This window comes from Pieris napi, chromosome 20 (assembly GCF_905475465.1).
Source record: "Pieris napi chromosome 20, ilPieNapi1.2, whole genome shotgun sequence".
NCBI lineage: Eukaryota > Metazoa > Arthropoda > Insecta > Lepidoptera > Pieridae > Pieris > Pieris napi.
This window is the reverse complement of record NC_062253.1, coordinates 9,125,026-9,145,605: the sequence shown is the minus strand read 5'-3', so window position 1 is coordinate 9,145,605 and position 20,580 is coordinate 9,125,026. Positions and strand designations below refer to the sequence as shown.

Here is a 20,580-nt window from a genome sequence, read left to right as displayed (position 1 = left end):
GTTCCACATTAGGGTTGCCTGAAAGAAATCGCTTGTTAGCGATAAGGCCGCCCGGTGCCTTATAACTTTTGTAACCTGCTTTTTTAATTTTGTTATGTGTTTTTGAATAAGACAGTAAAGTATAAATAAATAAACCTAAGTAATGGTATCAAAGGTTCTTTGGAGGATCATACAATATTTAAAAAATGCTAGGACAGGAACCGAACATGTCGCTGTCAAAATAGGACTAGAACTAGGGTAGGTCTGGATATCCATAGTCGCTTCCCTTACACTTTGAAATCTATTTTCCTTTAGTTTGTACAGTTTCTTTTTCTTCGTGATTGAGAATCAGTATTGGCCTCATCCCTGAGGTCGTATGATCAATCCCCGGCTCTGCACACATGGATTTTCTCTCGTACGTGCGCATTTAACACTCGCTCGGTACGGTACGGTGAAGGAAACATCACGAAAATTGTAAGGAAACCTGTCAGCCACTAAAAGGCTCATGATCATCGCCTTGTCAATTAAAAAATGATTATTTACTAATTATTGAATTGTTTTAATGCTGTTGTGAAATGAGACAAAGAACCCACATTGTATAGACCAATTACTGTTACCCCATAGCGACTGTTCACGTTCACAATAACAAAAAAAGAAAATGTTTTTTTTGTTTTTTTCTTAAAATATTCCATAAAACCTCTTCAGAGAAAAAATTTAAGGAACATATAACCAAAAATCACTCGAATTGGTCCAAGCAACATATTTTATTATACATATATATAGATTGTATGTTATAGGTTATTATGTATATTATAGGCTATTTGACATGTTTAGTTGTTAAAGAGAGTAACCCGAGTAAAATATGGCTTTAACAAATGTTGTTAAATTGTAAATAATCATTAATTTTTAATAAAAATTGATTTTCATATATCAGCCACAAAACACAACGCTTACAGATTAGTGGAATCGGCGATGACGTGTCAGGATTATAAATGTCTTTCTAAACAGTCTTGGAGTTTAATTGCGTCGGAGACTGACTTTGATCGAAATGTATGTATGTATTCGTGTAATTTAAGACTTATAATTAACTCGTAAAAACTTAGTTTGCCAATTAACATGCTGTACTATGCATAGGGAAGCGTTTTGGCGGGTTTTAGAAATAATAAATGTTTAATTTGAATTTTTAAATACTTAACAAAATGACATACAATAATTTGTTTGGGTTCTGTGAAATAATATGCGAAATGTCAACAAGCCGAGCAATTTCGAGAAGAGCGTATCAATTCTTAAAAGCACTGAGTGTCCATGGGCGGCGGTATCACTTAACGTCCGATGTGCCTCCTGCCCGTTTGCCCGTTCTATAAAAAAATTTAATCATGGGTCTCAAACATAATGAAAGATATAAGTATTTATACCGGGCATTGGATATGTTTATAAAATCATAGCATCAATCGCGTTATTCTAGAAAAGCTCGTTCCAGGAAAATAAATGAAACACAAATAAATTTCGGTTTACTTACATCACAATAACCAATTTAATGTTAAAACGCTCTGCTGATTGCAAACAAAGCAATGTTATTAATTTTCATAAAATAACATAGAAAACAAACATACAAAGCACATAGAACTACCAAACACATAGCTAGAGCATATGACTGATTAATAATAGTTAATAATAAAGAAGATATAAAGAATAAAAGCATACACACAGCGTGGAAGAGAAGATAGACGCATTGGTATCTCACTGGACTACGCCGCTTTAAATAACTCGCTAGCATCATGAATGTTGCTACAAACAGATGCAAATATAACAACCCAAACACAAATTCTACAATGGTACTGGTAGAGTCTTCTAATTGTGGCTTTCTCGCTGACAGAAGTAGCAGCAAAGCCATAAACAAAATCATTGGTAGCAAAGATGATACGGCCACCAGTAAAAATATTTTACGCATTTGCACACAACTGTAGCATGGTATTTCCTCGGATTCTTCAATTATTATCGACATTTTTTAAATGATTTCGTTTTGAATTAGCTTGACGTACCGTTTGACGGACAAGTTCGGGGTTGCTAATATAAAAAAGTTTATTAAAAAGATCATTGTCTTTGAGCACTAACATTTATACCAAAAGCTCAATTATATATTTTTAATATTTTTTTTAATTCAACTTATTTTTTCTTCATTTTAGCAGAAATTAACTCGTTTACTTGTAACGAGTAAGAATATAATAATTACTTTACTATTAGACCTCAAAGCCAAGAGTTTTAAAGTAATTTGGTTAAATGTAGCTAACATGAAACACCTGTTTATTTTACACAATTTAGGATTTAAAGTTATTTAAGTTGTCGCTTTGCATTATGGTAAGTAAATTCACATTCACGCTGAAACTCTGTTTATAATTGTGTTTAATAAATATGTTTCTTTAAATACAAATAGTAAAATTATAGTTTTACAGTTTTAATATTCATTACTATATAACACAAATACTTATGTGTGCTGGAAGCAAAATATAGTAGAAAAATCGCCAGATAGTAGTAGTACTACATGCGAATCAGATTAGTCTCCATATCTTCAGGCGTAAGATGTTGCCACAGTTGATCCGTCACCAATAGTAACAATTGCTAAGTAGTAACATATTATTTTTTAAATGTGCAATATAAAAAATGTATATTTGTATTTTTTAATCTAGTTTGTCTTTTATTTTTAATGTATGTACGTAATTTTCTCTTTGTCGTAATGTGTCCCACTGCCCCCTGCCCCCAAAAGTTGCAGGAGTATGTTTGACTCGACGCTAAAATCTCTGCTATTCAGAGACTGGGTGAGCAATACCCACTAAAACCACCTCGAGTAGTTCCGACAAAGCCGCGTTACAGAGGCTCCGGGGTCGCTGTCGCATTCTACCGGGACCTCAACGGCATGTTACACTCAAAAACCTCCGGTGCAGTATACAATACATAGGAGGAAGGAGATGGGCATGTCTTCTCCTAGTTACTCCCCATCTTCTACCCCTAGGATTCGTCCTATAGCGTTCCCTCTCTCGCTCTGCTGTCTCCTTCTGTAGCATAACATGCTCACAGAAGGATACCACTGCATTCCACAAGGCAAAGCAAGGTTATTACCCTCCTCCAGAGAGGCCTACCAAACAATGTAAATTTTTAAATAAAATATATTACATAACGCCTTAACGTGTTCCTACTCTATGGTTATGAGATACTTAATCTGTCAGCATTGCGAAGTATTATACTGAGTTGACGGGACATTTATCAAGATATACATTAACCTGTCTCCGTTCCAATTTATGTCATATTATGCGTTCATTTGATAATGTGGTCACAGCTCGTTTCAGCAAACACCTTTCTAAGGTGATGATAGCTTAAAACCTAGGAGATAAATTTAATGCGATTTTTTTTACCTAATAACGATAGTTATGGAGCAGTGTTGGCCTAGTGGCTTCAGCGTGCGACTCTCATACCTGAAGTCGTAGGTTCTATCCTCGTGCACCAATGGACTTTCTTTCTATGTGCGCATTTAACATTTGCTCGAACGGTGAAGGAAAACATCGCGAGGAAACCGACATATCTTAGACCCAAATAGGCACTGGAGGTTGATCACCTACTTGCCTATTACACTTAAAATTATCATGAAACAGATTCAGATATCTGAGTCCAAGACCTAAAGAGGTTGTAGCGCCACTGCGCCACTTTTTTTTAACGATAGTTATGACATTGTGTCATACAATGCGCTGACCTTGGGTCTTATTTTTGACAAACGCAAATAAAAACTAAGACTAAAATACTTAAGTGTGAGTAACATTTTGCTAAACAGAAAACTCTTTTGGACATTGAAGTATTTTTTTATAGAAAAAGCGTTAGATAGAAAATTTGTGTTCTTTGGGTTTTCTCCCCGTTTGATAAGTTAATTTATATTTTTTATCAATTTATGAAGATTATGGAAACGTCACTTATTGATACGAGAAATAAAAAAAAAAAGAATTCTTAAATCACAAATAGTAATAATTTTTTTTAATTTAACACTTCAAAATGCAACTGTTTTGAAAATCAATGACAAAACTATTTTGTAACTTAAGTAATCTGTAATTTGCATAGAAATTTGTTCCATAACAATAAAAAGCTCATTCAAGAATCCTATAGAAATTATATTTTGCATGTGCGCTTATATAATAATAATTAAGCCTCATTTATTCCTTGAAAAATTTACAAAACGTTACAAAATATACACACACAAAAAATACATATACATATATATATATAATGTATATTTTTGTTTTTCCAAGGACCTCTTATTGAGTATAGGCCTCCTCCAAATGACTCCATCTCGCTCTGTTTTGAGCAAAACAGAGTGCGCTTATATAATAAACAGATAATATTATCGTTTTATAATTATAAAAAACTTTAGATAATCTTTTAATGTTTGTTTAATTTTGATGATAAGCATTTTCACTAATCTTTCAGCTGGTAAGTATTTGAAAAACGTGTTTTTATATAAAATTTTCTTGCGTGATAAACATGCACATAGATTTGGTTATTACAAACAATTCATGATTGTCATTAGTCAATCACAACAGCGAAACGCGCCATCTTTCCATCTAAACTCTGATTTTTCATTCCGTAGAATTCTGACATTTTATAAGAGTTGCTACAAAAAAAGTTCACTACTGAAAAAGGGACAAATTTGACTTATTTGAGGGCAATAAAAAAGTGCTACGTATTTTTTATGTTTTACCTACAAAAAGGTTAATCTAAATATTTACTTACTCAAGTAACCTAATACAAAAATAACAAATATTTCAATATCACGAACAATATATCGAATTATCTTTAATTACTTTATTTTATTCCTTAGCTGGCATCACTGCCTACTTATTCCAAGTTTAGTAAACCTTTAAAATTACTTGAAACTGGCATAAAGTCAAAACTATTGCCATAATATAAAAAAAAAAGAAAAAATAAAGAAGTTTCACTTCAAAAAAACCTTTAACAAAAATAGTTAACTTGTGTTTTTTACTGTTTGTGAAAGGGACGTAATTATCACTCGCCGTTAAACTTTTAATGTGGAGCACCGCACTTAATAAAATGCATACATTAACTAAACAATGTATGTATAGACTCAGATGTTCAGACTCAACAGAAACATGTTCCAGGCCAAAAAGGTTTGCCATCTCTGACATGTCAAAAAATTATAGCTGTCAGAATTCTACGGAATTAAAAATCAGAGTAAAGGTTAATTTTTCGCTATTTAAAAAATCAAGGGCCTTAGTTTCATTCATGCCCGTTCCTTATATATATGGAAATACCGAGATTTTACATTTGCAATGTAACGCGACGTGTTGAGTAAATCACTACCGTAACGAGAATTGTGACAAAGCCTACATTATTGAAATGAGTGCGAGACACAGATTTGAGTTCGCTTCGAGAGTATTTTGAGATATAGGACGCGAGTCCTTGATTTATTTAATTAAAATTGAAATTTTTATGCGTTTTCTATTTCGGCTTAATGACAATTATTATGTAAACTCAAACTCAAAATATCTTTATTCATATAGGTAAACACAGACTTATGAACGTCAAAAAAGAAGTTAAATTAATTGTAAATTTACATTTAGTTCGCAAGTCAAGGGCGTAGAGCGGGCAAGAAAAACTGGCGAGAAACTTCCGCAGTTTTAATTTTATTTATATATATTATATTCTCTACTTTAGTATACTATCTATAACTAAGCGAGTGACGGATATTTTTATTTATTTACACTTCGTTACATTTAAAGAAAAACAAATAACATAAAAATTATAGGGGATGCAACGGGCGGCCTTATCGCAAACAAGCGTTCTCTTCCAGGCAACCCTAGTAAGGAAAACAACTAAATATGATGGGTAAAGTGCAAGAACTGCATAACCAAATCTTATAAAAAAATAGAATCACAAACCTTAAAGAAGCTTTCAAGTATTACGTAACGAATTGGAGGGGGGGTTCTTTTGTAAAACGTGTGTGATGTGGGGCGGGGATTAATTTCGCGTTATTGTTAACATTATTTTCAACTTTCCAGTACTTTACACCACATAATGGTAACTTTTAGGTATAAAGAGTCACTGTGTGGTCACGAAACGATTTACTACTGGGTACAGGAAAACGTTACAGCGCGATACATGGGGAGGGGGTCAATAATCTCCAAAAATTGCGTGACGTAATACTTGAACGCAGGGAGCGTCTAAAATAATAAACTAAAAAGATATTTCATATTTTAATATATATTCCAAAGAAAAAAAATCTCCTACTCTAAATGTCTGTCTTTTTAATAGAAATAATTATAAACCCTAATAAGTGAAGAAAGATCTTTAAGTTCACAAGTACGTAATTAATACCCGGTCGTTGGCCTTGGCTTTGCACTTCAATATCACAAAGACACGATAGCGATATCATTTAAAAATCAATAACGTCGACAACAAATTGGTATAAACATCCAACGTCATTATTTACGAACTAATTTCAAATATTTACAAATATTTGCGCACCTTACAATCAAATATGTCATAACATACTTAGGAAGAAAGTACTTTTCTATTGGTTTAAGAATTCAAGGTAAAACAACAAGACTTGAACCTTGAGAGCTAGAAGTCTTCCTCCACAGTCCATTTCACAAGGGACTTTCTTTTGCGAACTAGCGAACTGTGGAATCAACTCTTCGGGGTCTTCTCTTAGAGATACGACCTCCAACTATTCAAAGTTAGAGTGTACTCCTTCCTCAAAGGCCGGCAACGTACCCACTTAGGCTCTGCCCCCCTATTATATAAAAAATAATGTGCCATATTTTTCGTCTATCGAGCAACCCACGCTTTTTCACAATAAAACCAGTATTTTTTGTTCATTACCATTTTCAGCCTAAATTAGGAATTATTTTTCACTTTTTAGTTTGATGTGCTTTAAAAGCGTGTTTTTTAGTTTTTTTAAACTATTATTTATTTTTTATTTTTTAGTTAATTTTTTTTTATTTTTTTTATTTTTTTTCGGATTATTGCATTGTCATTGATCTTTGACAGGTGCGCAAAGATTGAATTAAATCTGTCCGTTAAAAGTGGGTCAAAATCGAGTCTGAAGGAGTCGGTTACATACATACATACAAACATACATACAGGTGAAGCTAATATAAAGCGTGTAAAAAAGGTATGCATTGTGTTAAGAAGTAATTATTTTCGTCCGGTTCGGAAAGTTTTACTTGCTGATAAGAAATTGATATTACAAATAAAAAAGGAAAGCAATTTAAAGCAAAGAAATGGCATCTCCTGCAGCATACTTGTATGTAACAATTTGTCAGGTGTCCTACAGATGACCAGTATTCGACAAAATTAATATTTTGATCTTCCGTCTGAATTCTAGTTTATTTGTGTCTGTTTTTTACTTATACCTATTTAATGTGTCCATCTTTTTGATAACATTGGTTGTTATTACCTGAAAGATAAAAACATAATATTATTATATTAATTAGAAAAAAAATTATAACTGTATAATCCATATTATTAGTGCATCTTAGTTATTAAAACAACAACTCAACCAGTTAAAGAATCAATCATTCATATTATATGAAATGCGTTATATTACATAGGGATTAATCCGTCAATAAAAAATATATATAATATACTTAGGTTATATGTATGATTCGAGGGTGCAGTGAACTCTTAATTTAAAAATATTTCCCAATCATTGCACTGCAGTCTTATCTATACTTAAAGGATTAGGCGCTTGTGACTTGCCAGCTAAATGTGTTGTAGCAATATCTAGAATTAATATTTACAAATTAAACAATAAAGAAAATTAAGTTAATTTATGATAAGGTAAGGTAAAATAAATTTACAATATTTTAATTTACTAATCTTTTTCACATAGTTAATGCCAAGACCGCGATAACACTTGCTAAGATGATTTAGTTGAAGATGATTTCTTATGAGGTTGAACATTTTATTTCAATCTACCATTGAACTACTGTGTTACTGTGTGTTACTAGTAACGAGACAAAATGAAGGTTAAATGAAGATAATTTATGTTTGGTACACACTTAATTTTTAATTTTCTATATTATTTGTACTAATGTATTTTGTAAGAGTGTGGTGCCCGCGTCTTCGTATATTTACGGTAAATGACTTAAGTTTTATTATTATATACGTATACATGACAGGTATTTTTTATAGTATAGGGGGAACAAGGAGAAACGTGGGTGTATCAAACGCAAACAATAAATTATATATCTAAGCCATAAAATCGGATTATTATGAAGCATGGCGATTAGATAGCAAAAAGGGTTTTTATTATTTTAAATTCAATAATTTAAGTTCATGTACCTTATTTAAGGAAAGGTAAAATGGAAAGTGAACTTGAAAGATATTTAGACAAAATTAATTAACTAACTACCAAATATTAAATATGTATTCTTATGAATGCTAATAAAAACAAATAAATTAAATTAATAACTATAAGGATAATATCAGTTAAATAATTAAAGGACTGTACTGAAATGATGCAGGAACAAATACTGCGAAGTTATTACGTAAGCCGTCTAAATGAGTTACCGTAGTAAATAATTCCAAAACGACGAATTATAATTGAAATAAGCACTTTGTAAGAAAGTACCTATTCAAGTAAATTTTTCAGAAGTCAATTCTATTTCACAGAGATTCTGCATATAAAACAATCAATAGCATAATCATTTCAATTGTTTTTTATCTAATGATAATCAAATGATTGCTTGAGTTTATCATATATTTATATATTTACAACTTTAAAGTCATTAAACACATATTAAATGCACCTGTTTCGCATGGATTAAGTCGCAGTAAGTACTTAGATCATCAAAAGATAGCATCTTTTGATTTATCTACGTAGGATTATGATAAGGATTTTATAAAGGTATGACGGAGAAAGAAAGCATCAAAATAGCGTAAACAATGGCACGTATTCTACCATTTGTGATTTTTATTATATGTGTTAACATATGCTCCTCCATTGATGATACAAGGAGTCAACTGTCAACTGTAAGTATAAAATTATTCTAATGTATCTGAAGTACATTAAGTAAAATGTTGACGTTTAAAATAAACAAATTCTAAGTAACCCAATGCAAATCAAACCTATGAAATTGGGCATTTGTATGAAAAGTTTAAAATATTAATATATCGGCCATTTTGATGGCAGTTTGTTTATCTCTATACTGTAGAAGTCGGCCTATAGGGTGTTGTTCCGTTATCAGTTTATCCATGGCGCCGAAATATTACAAAAACAAAAAACTATCTAACTAGAAACAAATGACTGAATTTGAAATTTAAGTAACATGCCTTTCGAATAAAATTTATTTGAATTTGAAATCCATAGATATTTAAATCTGTAAATCCTAATTATACAATCTCCAATTACATAGGTAACATATTACTTTACAAAATAGGTGAGAGAGAAAAAAAAAGATCTTGCTACATAGGTTGATATGTTGATATCATGCTGTACGTAGAACTTGATCAAGTATACGTAGATATATGTGAATTTGACAAGACTAACGTAAAACACACCTAATATAAAAATAGACTCACACCATAGCTCAGTTGGTAAGTACCAAGTGGCCCTATTAATTCAATACAATAAGCCTGAGAAATTTGAATTCAGTTTCTGCGAAACTAATAATCAGAACTGATAGATTCAAAGCAACCACACGCTCTTATATTTATTTAGTAAAATAAAATGCGTCTTTCTTATTCAATTTAAAGCAACAAACACTTGATTGTATTGATTAAATTAATCGTGCCATATATCGTGTCATTTCCCATATACTATCTATATATAGATAACAGTTTTACGATATATTATGTGATCACACTAAATTCTAAACCGCGATAATTTTATTACAATTTCCGCCTTTATCAATCTAATCGGAATTGTTACCAAAATTATAACATGTTTGCTACTTAAATCCAAAGATTATATATATATATATATATATATAATCTTTGGATTTAAGTAGCAACACAAAATTATGTCTAAATAAAATGTTATTGATAGCCAATTGCTGTATTTTTTATATTATAAAACAAGTAACGCAATATAAGACATTTGACAGATGACAAGACAAATACTGACTGACATAATTTTCTCATGACAAATGACAGCTCGCTTAGATCACGTGATTAAACTAGTATTCCAACCAGACTGAACATTAAGTGATTTGTTTAAATGGCCCTATTTCGATTGTTTCGTATGGAGATCGTCATTCGTCATTGTTGAGGGTACCTAGGCAAAGTCAAAGTCGCCTCGACATAATTTTTGTGATTAAAAATAGAATAAGTGCATAAAAAGGTTCAATAAAGGGATTATAATAAACAAAGCTATCGCCTACAACATATATCGTGTAGAAGCAAGCAAAGATATATGTATACTGTAATTATTCAGTTGTGAAAATTTTTTGATTAACCGTCATACTTCGTTGGGAATAATTGGCCATCATACTTCGTAGTCTGAGTCATATCATAAGAACTATAGTGAAAGTGAAGTGTCGTCTGTTTTAGAAGTGATTTGTGATAATCAATACTTTGATTATAAGACGTAAGAACATTTTTGAATAACTTAAGCTGTGTTATGTTCAATTTATTCGCAACATTTGTCGGCAACTGATTGGCACCTGTCCATAGATAGCTCTTTGGTATCTTGATCTGAAGTGTAATAAGGATCAAACCTTAGATTTTTTTTTTTTTTATTGTTTTTTAATTTTTCTTTTTCAATTGGACTCATAATTTGAGTAAATATAAATAAATAACAAACAATGCCGAAGTGTATTGCTTGCGTCAGAGACCTGGATATAAGTACACAAATCAGGTGTACAAAATGCTTCAGAGGCTGTCATATCGAATGTGCGAATATTGCGTCGGAGACATTAATTAATTCCTGGATATGTCCTCCATGCTTACGCAGAGAGGATCGCGGTCAAAGTATTTCACCTGAAAATATACGTACATCAAAGGCGCGGCGTAATAAGAAGGATATAGGATTGAGCGACCGTTGCGTGTCAAAAGATGAGTTACAGCTGTTCATAACAGAGGGTATTAAACACGCAATAGACTCCAAACTTGAACACCTAGAATCTAAGCTGATAGAATCTCTGAAAATGTCTCTTCTTGGTGAGATAAGGGAAGAGATAAAATCAATCGTCACCCCATTTGTGAACGAGGCTGAGTGTCTCAGGGAGGAAGTGAATATTTTGAAAAGTGATGTCCAAAACAATAATACCCTTATTAAAGAACTGCAATCTCAAATAAATAAACAACAGCAATGGAATAGGATGAACAACCTCGAGATTGTTGGGTTACCCCATTCCACCAACGAATCCACACACGCCTTAGTAAAAAAAATAGCAAAGCATGCAAACGTCGTATTGCAGGATGAACACATCGAATATGCTAATCGCGTTCAACCGAAACAACCTGTATCTGGTAAACCAAAGACAATCGTAGTGCGCCTAAAATCACGTGATATTAAGGATAAAATTTTATCTGGCTTACGTCGAAAGCGAGGCATTCAAACACTGGATATAGGATTGTCAGGGGAATCGAAAAAGTTCTTTGTCAATGAGCATTTGACCCCAGAAAACAAGCAACTTTTGAAAGAGGCAAAAGCTCTTGCTATAAAAAAAGGTTTTAAATTTGTGTGGGTTCGCAATTGCTGCATTTTTTTACGCCGGAACGAAGAATCTCCTGCTATATCAATAAACATCAGGCGCGATTTGGAAAAAATCTGTTAATTATATGTTCTTATATTAAGTATCCATATTACACAAAACAAATTAAATTTTACATAGTAGCCTTACTACCTAATTTGAGCATTCATAACCACCATTCATACACACAAAATCACATGATCATTATACCTACTCATAAAAACACTCTTCTACATAAATACAACTTACACACCTGCCTATGGATATTAAATGTTATTAAAAAATACAAACATTTGCGCCGGTTAAAACCTCAATATTCTGTGCTTAAACATCTCGGGTCTTCATCGCTAGTACTACATATAAATATATGCATACACTTTTATACCTTCACACTTAGTAACAATGATTACAAATAACCTAAGTTTGTTTTATCAAAATGTCCGTGGATTGCGCACAAAAACACTAGATTTAATACAGAACATACTCATGAACGACTTCGATATTATTCTAATCACCGAGACTTGGTTAACTTCTGGCTTTTACAATACTGAATTATGTGATGACCGATATGATGTGCTCCGTCTCGATCGGAATTCTAAAAATTCTACTAAAACGTCGGGTGGTGGTGTTATGTTGTGTACGAAAAGGTCACTGCATGCGCAAGAGATGGCCGAGTGGACGTGCTACGGCGTTGAGTGCGCCTGGTTGACTATTCCCGCTAGTACGCTCGCGTCGAATGGATGCAATAAACGCGAACTACATATATGTATTGCATACATACCACCTGACGATTTGCAGTCTGTAAGACTTACAGCGTTTACAGACTTTCTCCTATATATTTTCTCATTACACCCAAATGATCATTATATCATAGCTGGCGATTTCAATCTACCCCACATAGGCTGGTCTCCTACCTCTGATCCCACCTTCCTTAGGCGTGGTACTGTAAACCTACAAAATGCGGGTGCAAAGCTTATTGAATCATGCAGTAGTCTAGGTTTCAGTCAGTATAATCTTCATAAAAACTCCTCTGGAAATATACTAGACCTAGTATTTAGTGACATATACATTGAGGTGTCTAAATCTTGCAGCTATCTCGTTAAAGAAGACCCGAACCATCCATGCCTGGAACTGAAATTGACGGAATTGATGACGCCTAGTATTAAATTAAAAAAGGAGATAAGATATAACTTCAAGAAGGCTAACTACGATAAATTAAATGAATATCTTAACGGTATAGACTGGAATGAATCTCTAAGAGGCGACACCATTGACATAATTGTGCAGAAATTTTATTCAATCCTCCAACGTGGAATTGATCAGTATGTGCCTAAGACTACCTTTTATGCTCATAACAAATATCCGGTCTGGTATACTAAGTCGCTCATACACATAATACGCGACAAGCGAACTGCACACTCTCGATGGAAAGCAAGAGGAAACCCTCGAGATTACGATGAGTTTTCCTTACTTCGTTCAAGACAGAAGGCAGTCCAAAAAAAATGTTTTAAGTTATATATGCAAAAAATACAAACATCGTTAAAGAAAGATCCAAAGAAAATCTGGTCTTATCTAAAAACCTTACGAATTAATAACACTGGCTATCCAAATAGATTACAATTAGGAAGCAATATATATAATAACGAATCGGAAGCATGCACGGCATTCAGTACTTTCTTTGAGAGCGTATTTCAACAAGCAGCACCTTCATACCATGAAATTCTGCAGACTAATACGGAAGTAACCGACAACATTATATGTAAACTAAATACAACCAAATTTGATATATTGAAGATACTAAATTCATTAAATGCGGAAAAAGGAGCTGGGTATGACGGTATACCACCTATTTTTATCAAAAAATGTGCTCAAGCTATTACAGAACCACTGTACATAATACAGAACTTATCCGTGAACACATTTGGCATTTATCCTGATGTATGGAAGATAGCTAAAATAATACCTATTCATAAGAGTGGCTCGCGGTTGAGTATTGAAAATTATCGACCAATATCGATACTTAATACTTTCAGTAAAGTCTTTGAAAAGATAATTTATAAAGCCATCCACAATATAATAAGTAATTCACTTCCCGATGAACAGCATGGTTTTATCAATAAACGTTCTACGATAACCAACTTAACCGTGTTTACGAACTATGTACTGCAAAGTATGGATGGTGGTGCACAGGTTGATGTAATTTACACAGACTTTGAGAAGGCTTTCGACAGAGTGGATCACACCATCCTATTACATAAGCTCCAACTTCTAGGGATACGTGGTGACCTACATCGCTGGTTTTGTTCATATATAACAAATCGTAGACAGGCGGTTGCGGTTGGCAGTGCTAGAAGCGACTTTGTTCGTATAAGTTCTGGAGTTCCTCAAGGATCTATATTGGGTCCCCTGTTATACAATGCATATCTTTATGACATAAATAGTACCATTAAAGATTCAAATTACCTTATGTTCGCTGATGATAAAAAGATATATTTAAAAATAAACAAAGAAGGAGACTGTCACAAAATTCAGGCCGACCTAAATAACCTTTCCAATTATTACAGACAAAATCGAATATCGGTTAATGCTTCTAAATGTGTCAAAATAACATTCACCAGAAAAAAAAACAAATTTAACTTTAGCTATCATATTAATAACAAATCTGTAAAAGAAGTAGATTGTGTTCGTGACTTAGGTATATGGTTAGACTATAAAATGACGTATAATAACCATATTGACACAATAGTTGACAAGGCCTATAAGCAGCTTGGTTTTGTAAGACGTGTTAGTGAACATTTTCATGATGTCGACTGTATGAAAGTGCTATACTATACGTACGTAAGAAGTATTCTCGAATATGGTTGCTCGGTTTGGTCACCTAGTTACACTGTACACAAAGAAAAAATTGAAAAGATCCAAAAAGACTTCATAAAATTTATCTCCTATAAGACTTACAATAAGTTTAATACATATAATGACGCGTGTGAACATTTTAAAATTAATACTTTAGACTCTCGACGAAAACAATATGATTTATTGCTACTACATGACATCATCTCAAATAAAATTAATTGTAGCTCCCTTCTAGAAAAATTGCCCTTCCTTGTTCCTGCCTACCAGACTCGTAATCGTGCTTTGTTCCATGTTCCTCACATTAACACCAACTATGCAAGGAACTCAGTTTTGTATCGCGCAGCCCGGACATACAACGACCAATATTTAAGCCTCGACCTGTTTAAGCTGTCGCGGAATATGATTAAAAGAAGTATTAAGAATATCCATAGCGCAAAATCACCTGCATCATGAGCATACCCCACATACACACCTTCACGTACTTACCCTCACTTTTACACCATCATACAACACAACCAAATTAGGTACCACTTAGATAAATGTATTGAATAGTTTTTGTTTGTTTGTTCCCTTTTATAAATTCTTGAACCATTTTGTAGTTAATTGTATTATTATGTATTCCATATTTGGCTATATTTTTAATGTAACTGTTTGTAATTGTATATAATTTATGTTAGCTGTAGGTTTACAAATAAATAAATAAATAAATAAATAAATATTTTTGACGTGATAACGTCTTTAAAATCGTTTTAGTCGGGTGACATGTTCAGAAACTTGTGTCACACCAAAACCTCACGAGCGCGATCGCAGGTATAACGAGAGAGAGACGGACCGATCTCCCGTCTCATCTCGAGCGCTGCCAGTCATTCCGTGAATGTATGAAGAAAAATGTATATCATAGTCGAATAAGTAAACTTGACATTTTACACCCGAAATTTATCATCAAAAGTAAAAAAATAAAACGATAGATGTAATTTAAAATTTGAAAAAATTGTTATCTACATTAATTCCTTACTTCCCAAAAACTTATATCACCAATAAGACGTTATCACGTAAACATCTCGATCGTAAACCTACTTTACAAACAACCAATATTTTTTTAAAACCGTAAACTTCTTCAACAATTCAACCCGAAGCAGGAGGTAAATAATAAGAAATATCTGATATACATAATCGTTATATCGCAATATGTAAAGATAAAAATTATCGACAGATGATAACTATCCTTAGCAGTATTATTGAAATATTAATAACGAAATTATTAGGATTTAGATAGAATTTTAAATGATTGATTTGATTGATTTACATGCGTTTAAAACTGTAATTTAGAAACGTAATTGTATTTTGTAATCAATTCCAGTATGACAGAATCCGAAAAGATGGATACCCATCAGAGAAATATGATCTGATAACATCAGATGGCTATATTCTCCAAATCAACAGAATTCCTAGAGGCAAGAATGATTACTTAGATTTCTTCCGTCAACGACCAGTTGTTTTCCTCCAACATGGACTACAAAGCTCTGCTTCCTCCTTCCTGGGGATTGGTGTTAACTCCAGTCTAGGTAAGAAAGAAGAAGAGCAAGAATATTTATAAGATAGATAAGGAATTTGGCAAATAAATAATTTAGCCTGTTTCATTTCAATCAATATAATCTAATGAATTGCTAAATAACTTCGAAGGGAGAAAGCAATCGATACATAGTTGTTTTGTTGTCAAGCGAAATTAGAGTAATATCACTAAATAAATTCAAAGCCCTCGTTAAACGAAAACTAATCAACAAAGCTTTTTATAAATTTGAGGACTACTTAAATGATCCTAATCCTTGGGATTGAATTGCTCCAGTTCAAACAATTTGTATGACAATACCTGGCGATTAAAAAGAGTGGCGGAAAGTTTCTTGCCAGTTCTTCTTACCCACTCTACGCCCTTGACTTGCGAACTGGTAGTAAATGTAAATTTACGATTAATTTAACTTGACGATTCAAAAGTGTACTTGGTTACCCACTTGAATAAAGATATTTTGAGTTTGAGTTTGAGTTTAACAGCAAGCCGTCTGTTCGCTTGAATATCTTATACTACGTAATGGACTTTAACACGGTTTATATAAATAGATTGAGACAACAAAGAAGATTTTACTGTACGTGTGTATGTCACTGAACTTCTCTTAAATGCCTGGACCGATTAGAATGAAGTTTATGTATGCGTTTGGGTGGTGCCCTGGATGGTACTAGATTCACAAATCAGCCCGGCAAATGACGCTGCAGTCGGTACTGTCATACTTTGTTTAATATCCTAATCGCTTGAAATATCATGCAGGACAACGTCTGTCGGGTCCGCTAGTATATACATAATGTATCTGTAATCTATGTATATATGATGTAAATATATATCTTTATATATATGTATATAGATTATCAGAATATTAAAATTTAAATCATTAACAAAAATCTTATTTACAAAAGCTGATACTTGATGATAAATTAACACAGCATTTGATCTTTTCAGCGTATTACCTTGCCGATAGTGGGTTCGATGTCTGGATAGGAAATGCGCGAGGTGTGAAAAACTCGCGTCGTCATCTCTTTCTGAGCCCTGACAACGACGACACCAAACGCCAGTTTTGGGATTTCTCTTTCGAAGAAGTAGCCTTAATTGATCTGCCCCATATGATAGATTTTGCACTGTCTCGCACACGACAGAAGAAACTCCATTATGTCGGTCATTCGCAGGGAGGGACTGTCTTTTTAATCTTGAACTCAAGGAAACCGGAATACAATGACAAGATTGCGTCTGCGCACTTGCTAGCTGGAGTTGGATACCAGAATGACTTTCCTAACTGGGTTCTTTCTCAAGCTGCGGCCAGGACAGATGATATTCTAGTAAGTTTTAAGATTACTATCCAATCGATTTAACCTAAAGATAAGTGAAGTATACGACAAAGAGAAAAGATTATGAAAATGTATAAGCGTTGAATTTCTAACCGAACGTCTAAACCGTCTTGAAATTGTTATTCTGGGCAACAACTTTAATAAATCAGACCAGAACACAAGAAAAAAAAGTACGTACGTATAAATGTCAGAAGTGAAACGTCTTTGGAAAACTTTTTTTTAAAGTTTTGTTCATATTTATAAAACTTTAGATTTTCGAGACTTAGAGGGAGGGAAAAATGAAGATATGTTAGGAATTTAATGAATTTAATTGTCATTAAAGTATTAAAAGTGGCGAAAATTAATACAAATAATTAATTTAAGTTTTTAAATTTATTTCTTCGATAAAAAACACGTGGCATTTTAATTTACAATTCGTCATTTGAGATTTTAATAAAATATTTTGCATAAAATATAAAATACTAATATTTCATAAATTCTCTTTAAGAAATTCAAATTTAAAAAATAAAATTTCTATATGGTAATTCGCCCTTCTCACTCTCTCAATCGGTCTCAATCGCTCTCTTCGACAAAAACGCTGCACACCTTCGTGACGATCCGTGAAAATTTTATCCTCTAGCTCCTAAAGAAATTTCATTTCAAGAAGTAATTCTAATATATCCTTGTTTTAGGAGTCAAATGTAAAAACTTGAATTTATTCGAGCATACATACATAATTCGTTAGAATTTTTCCTCTTTTCAATGTTATATATCTCTTATTATATACATGTATACCTTTTTCAGGCTCTGACATCTTTGTTTGGCTTCGTAGAAATCTTAGCACCACCAAGAAATGAAAAGCCAAATCTGGGCGAATTAATTGAATCAGTAAATAATATGGAAATACCTAAGAATAAAAATGACCTTTTCGAGTTAATATATTTAATAATGAAGACTATGGTAAGTTTTACTTATGTATTTTATCACAAAATATAAACTTTCACGTTATAAATATTAATTTAAACGTCGAAAAAACAAAAAAAAATTAGTTTTTTCATTCGTTGATAACACGCTGTATTCAAATTTACATCTAATTGTAGTTACTTTTTTCCCTATATGACGATAGTTGAACGTGACAACTTCATAAGAAAATACTGAAAACACTGCACTTCATACTTGACAAAAACATGTAAATGTATTTTTGTATAGCAGCTCTCCACGTGGACGCATCGTTCACTTTAGTAGGAGAATGACAGATGTCGAACGCTGCCGAACGCGGAGGCCGATTGTCCCTCTTTGTCGCTCGTTCCGCGCTCTCGCTTTCACTTCTAGCCTTAAATGGAACGCCTCAGAGCGAGGTAACGCCACATGAGTCATGTTTTTTCGTGCGTGCAGCCGGCTCCATCGAATTATAAGACGTTGTCACGTCAAAACACAAGTATTTCATTCTCTTAACTCTTGTTTAATTAAACTAAATGCATTGCAGGAAGAGATCTCCCGTGCAAAGGAAAGTGTAAGTGGAGCGGCAGTCAAGCAATACGCCCATTATGGTCAAAACATTCGAGATAAATCATTCAGGAGTTTCGATCATGGCCTCCTTGGTAACCTATTGAAGTATGGAAGATACACACCACCGGAATACGACTTAAAGAATATTAAAGTAAACATGACAATGCATTACACTCTTGGAGACATCCTTCTTCATGAACGAGACGTGTTGGCAATGGCCGAGGTTATACCTAACTGCAAAGTTAGGAAGGTCGCCCGTAAAGATTTCTCTCACACCGATTTCCTCCTAGCCAGAGACACGAGAGAATTAGTTTTCGATTACCTGATTGATGATTTAAAACGACGAAAATAAATAAAGCCGTTGCAATGTTTTAAAGCCAGATCTGTACGTTATGACAATAACGGATTTTATAATAAATTGTTTTACATAAAGGTTTTTATATTGAAGAACTACCAGTCCCAGACAGCGTAATATGAACGTCCATATATAATTTATGTGTAAACCTGACACACAGAACTCAGACTAACATAAATACATAGTCTATTAAAGCTTCTTATATTTAGGTGTGTTAAAGAAAGTAAAAGTCTGACCTGAAGTCTGAAGTTCTGTCTAATTGGAGTCTCGTTACAAAAATTGTATTTCGTCTCTGTCTGTCAAATTGTGTTGAGAACTTCTGTTAGAACGAAGCAATAAGACTCATTCATGTTAAAGTATGCAGTATAGTAAGTATAAAGTAAGGGGTAAAATTATACATACTTGATTTTCGGTTAGTGAACATAATGGAATTTATGACCTTGGTTGTAACGACTATTTAGCTATAGCAACGTTAAATCTAACGTAATATAACGCCGAGTTTGGGTATAGCGACTGTAAAGTAAAGTAAAAGTAAAAAATCATTTAATCACATAGGTAACATAAAGTACACTAATTATGACTTGTCAGTAAAGAAATTGATATTAATGCTTCTAATTTTACATTTACTGCCAGTTCTCAAAAACTGTTGTAACAAGTTCTTATAAATCCAGATATTGCGACCGGAGTTGGTCGATAAAGATCAGCAATCTATGTTTATAGTGTTCCCTTCATTTTCGTTATACCTGAAATCTACTATACACACACACATATATATGTGCCCTTTTTAATTCCTCTATAAAAACTACTATCCTAGTAGGCACAGGAATCTAGCATTCGTGACACGGGTCACACAGTTTAAGGGTAAAAATTTTATGAATAATCAGACACAGAGGTCGGATTTGGATCTATTAAGAATTGGTACGCTCTTTTCTTGAAGGACCCTTAGTCGAATTGGTTCGGAAATAGTGGTGGTACTCTGCAAAAACTGCCTTAAAAAACGCTCAGTTGTGGAACAACAAATGTCGAAGTGATGCGGCCGGAATTTCGCACTGTGCCTCGACGTCTGATGTTGAAACTCAGCAGCTGGTATTAATCCGAACAACTCCTCTGAACACTCTCCGTAATAAATATGGTACAGAGACCCTAACACTCCCATGACTCCCATGGTTCTATATCCTCTCTGGATAGCAACTCATCTACAAATTAAACACATACAGCTAAAGTTATTTCACCTTTAAGAAACTCCTCGTTTAAACAATATTTGTTAAGCATGCAGTCACACAATTATATAACGATACCCCGAGGCCTATCCCC

General features: G+C 33.2%; 2 protein-coding genes across 3 annotated transcripts in view; one reads left to right on the top strand and one right to left on the bottom strand.

Annotated features, from left to right (window-relative positions):
- LOC125059808 (syndecan) overlaps window positions 1–20,580 on the bottom strand; it is a 268,128-nt gene that overhangs the window by 103,608 nt on the left and 143,940 nt on the right. The window lies entirely within an intron of this gene.
- On the top strand, window positions 8,905–19,343 carry LOC125059802 (lipase 3-like). Its single transcript, XM_047664420.1, has 5 exons — window positions 8,905–9,015; window positions 15,892–16,096; window positions 17,041–17,414; window positions 18,207–18,362; window positions 18,889–19,343. Exons 1-5 carry the CDS (start codon window positions 8,929–8,931, stop codon window positions 19,261–19,263), a joined length of 1,197 nt encoding a protein of 398 aa, XP_047520376.1. The 5' UTR covers window positions 8,905–8,928; the 3' UTR covers window positions 19,264–19,343.

Coding starts and splice junctions, on each gene's coding strand:
- LOC125059802 (XM_047664420.1), top strand. CDS start 8,929: ATGGCACGTATTCTACCATTTGTGATTTTTATTATATGTGTTAACATA. Junction 9,016..15,891: donor CAAGGAGTCAACTGTCAACT/GTAAGTATAAAA, acceptor AATCAATTCCAG/TATGACAGAATCCGAAAAGA. Junction 16,097..17,040: donor TGGTGTTAACTCCAGTCTAG/GTAAGAAAGAAG, acceptor TGATCTTTTCAG/CGTATTACCTTGCCGATAGT.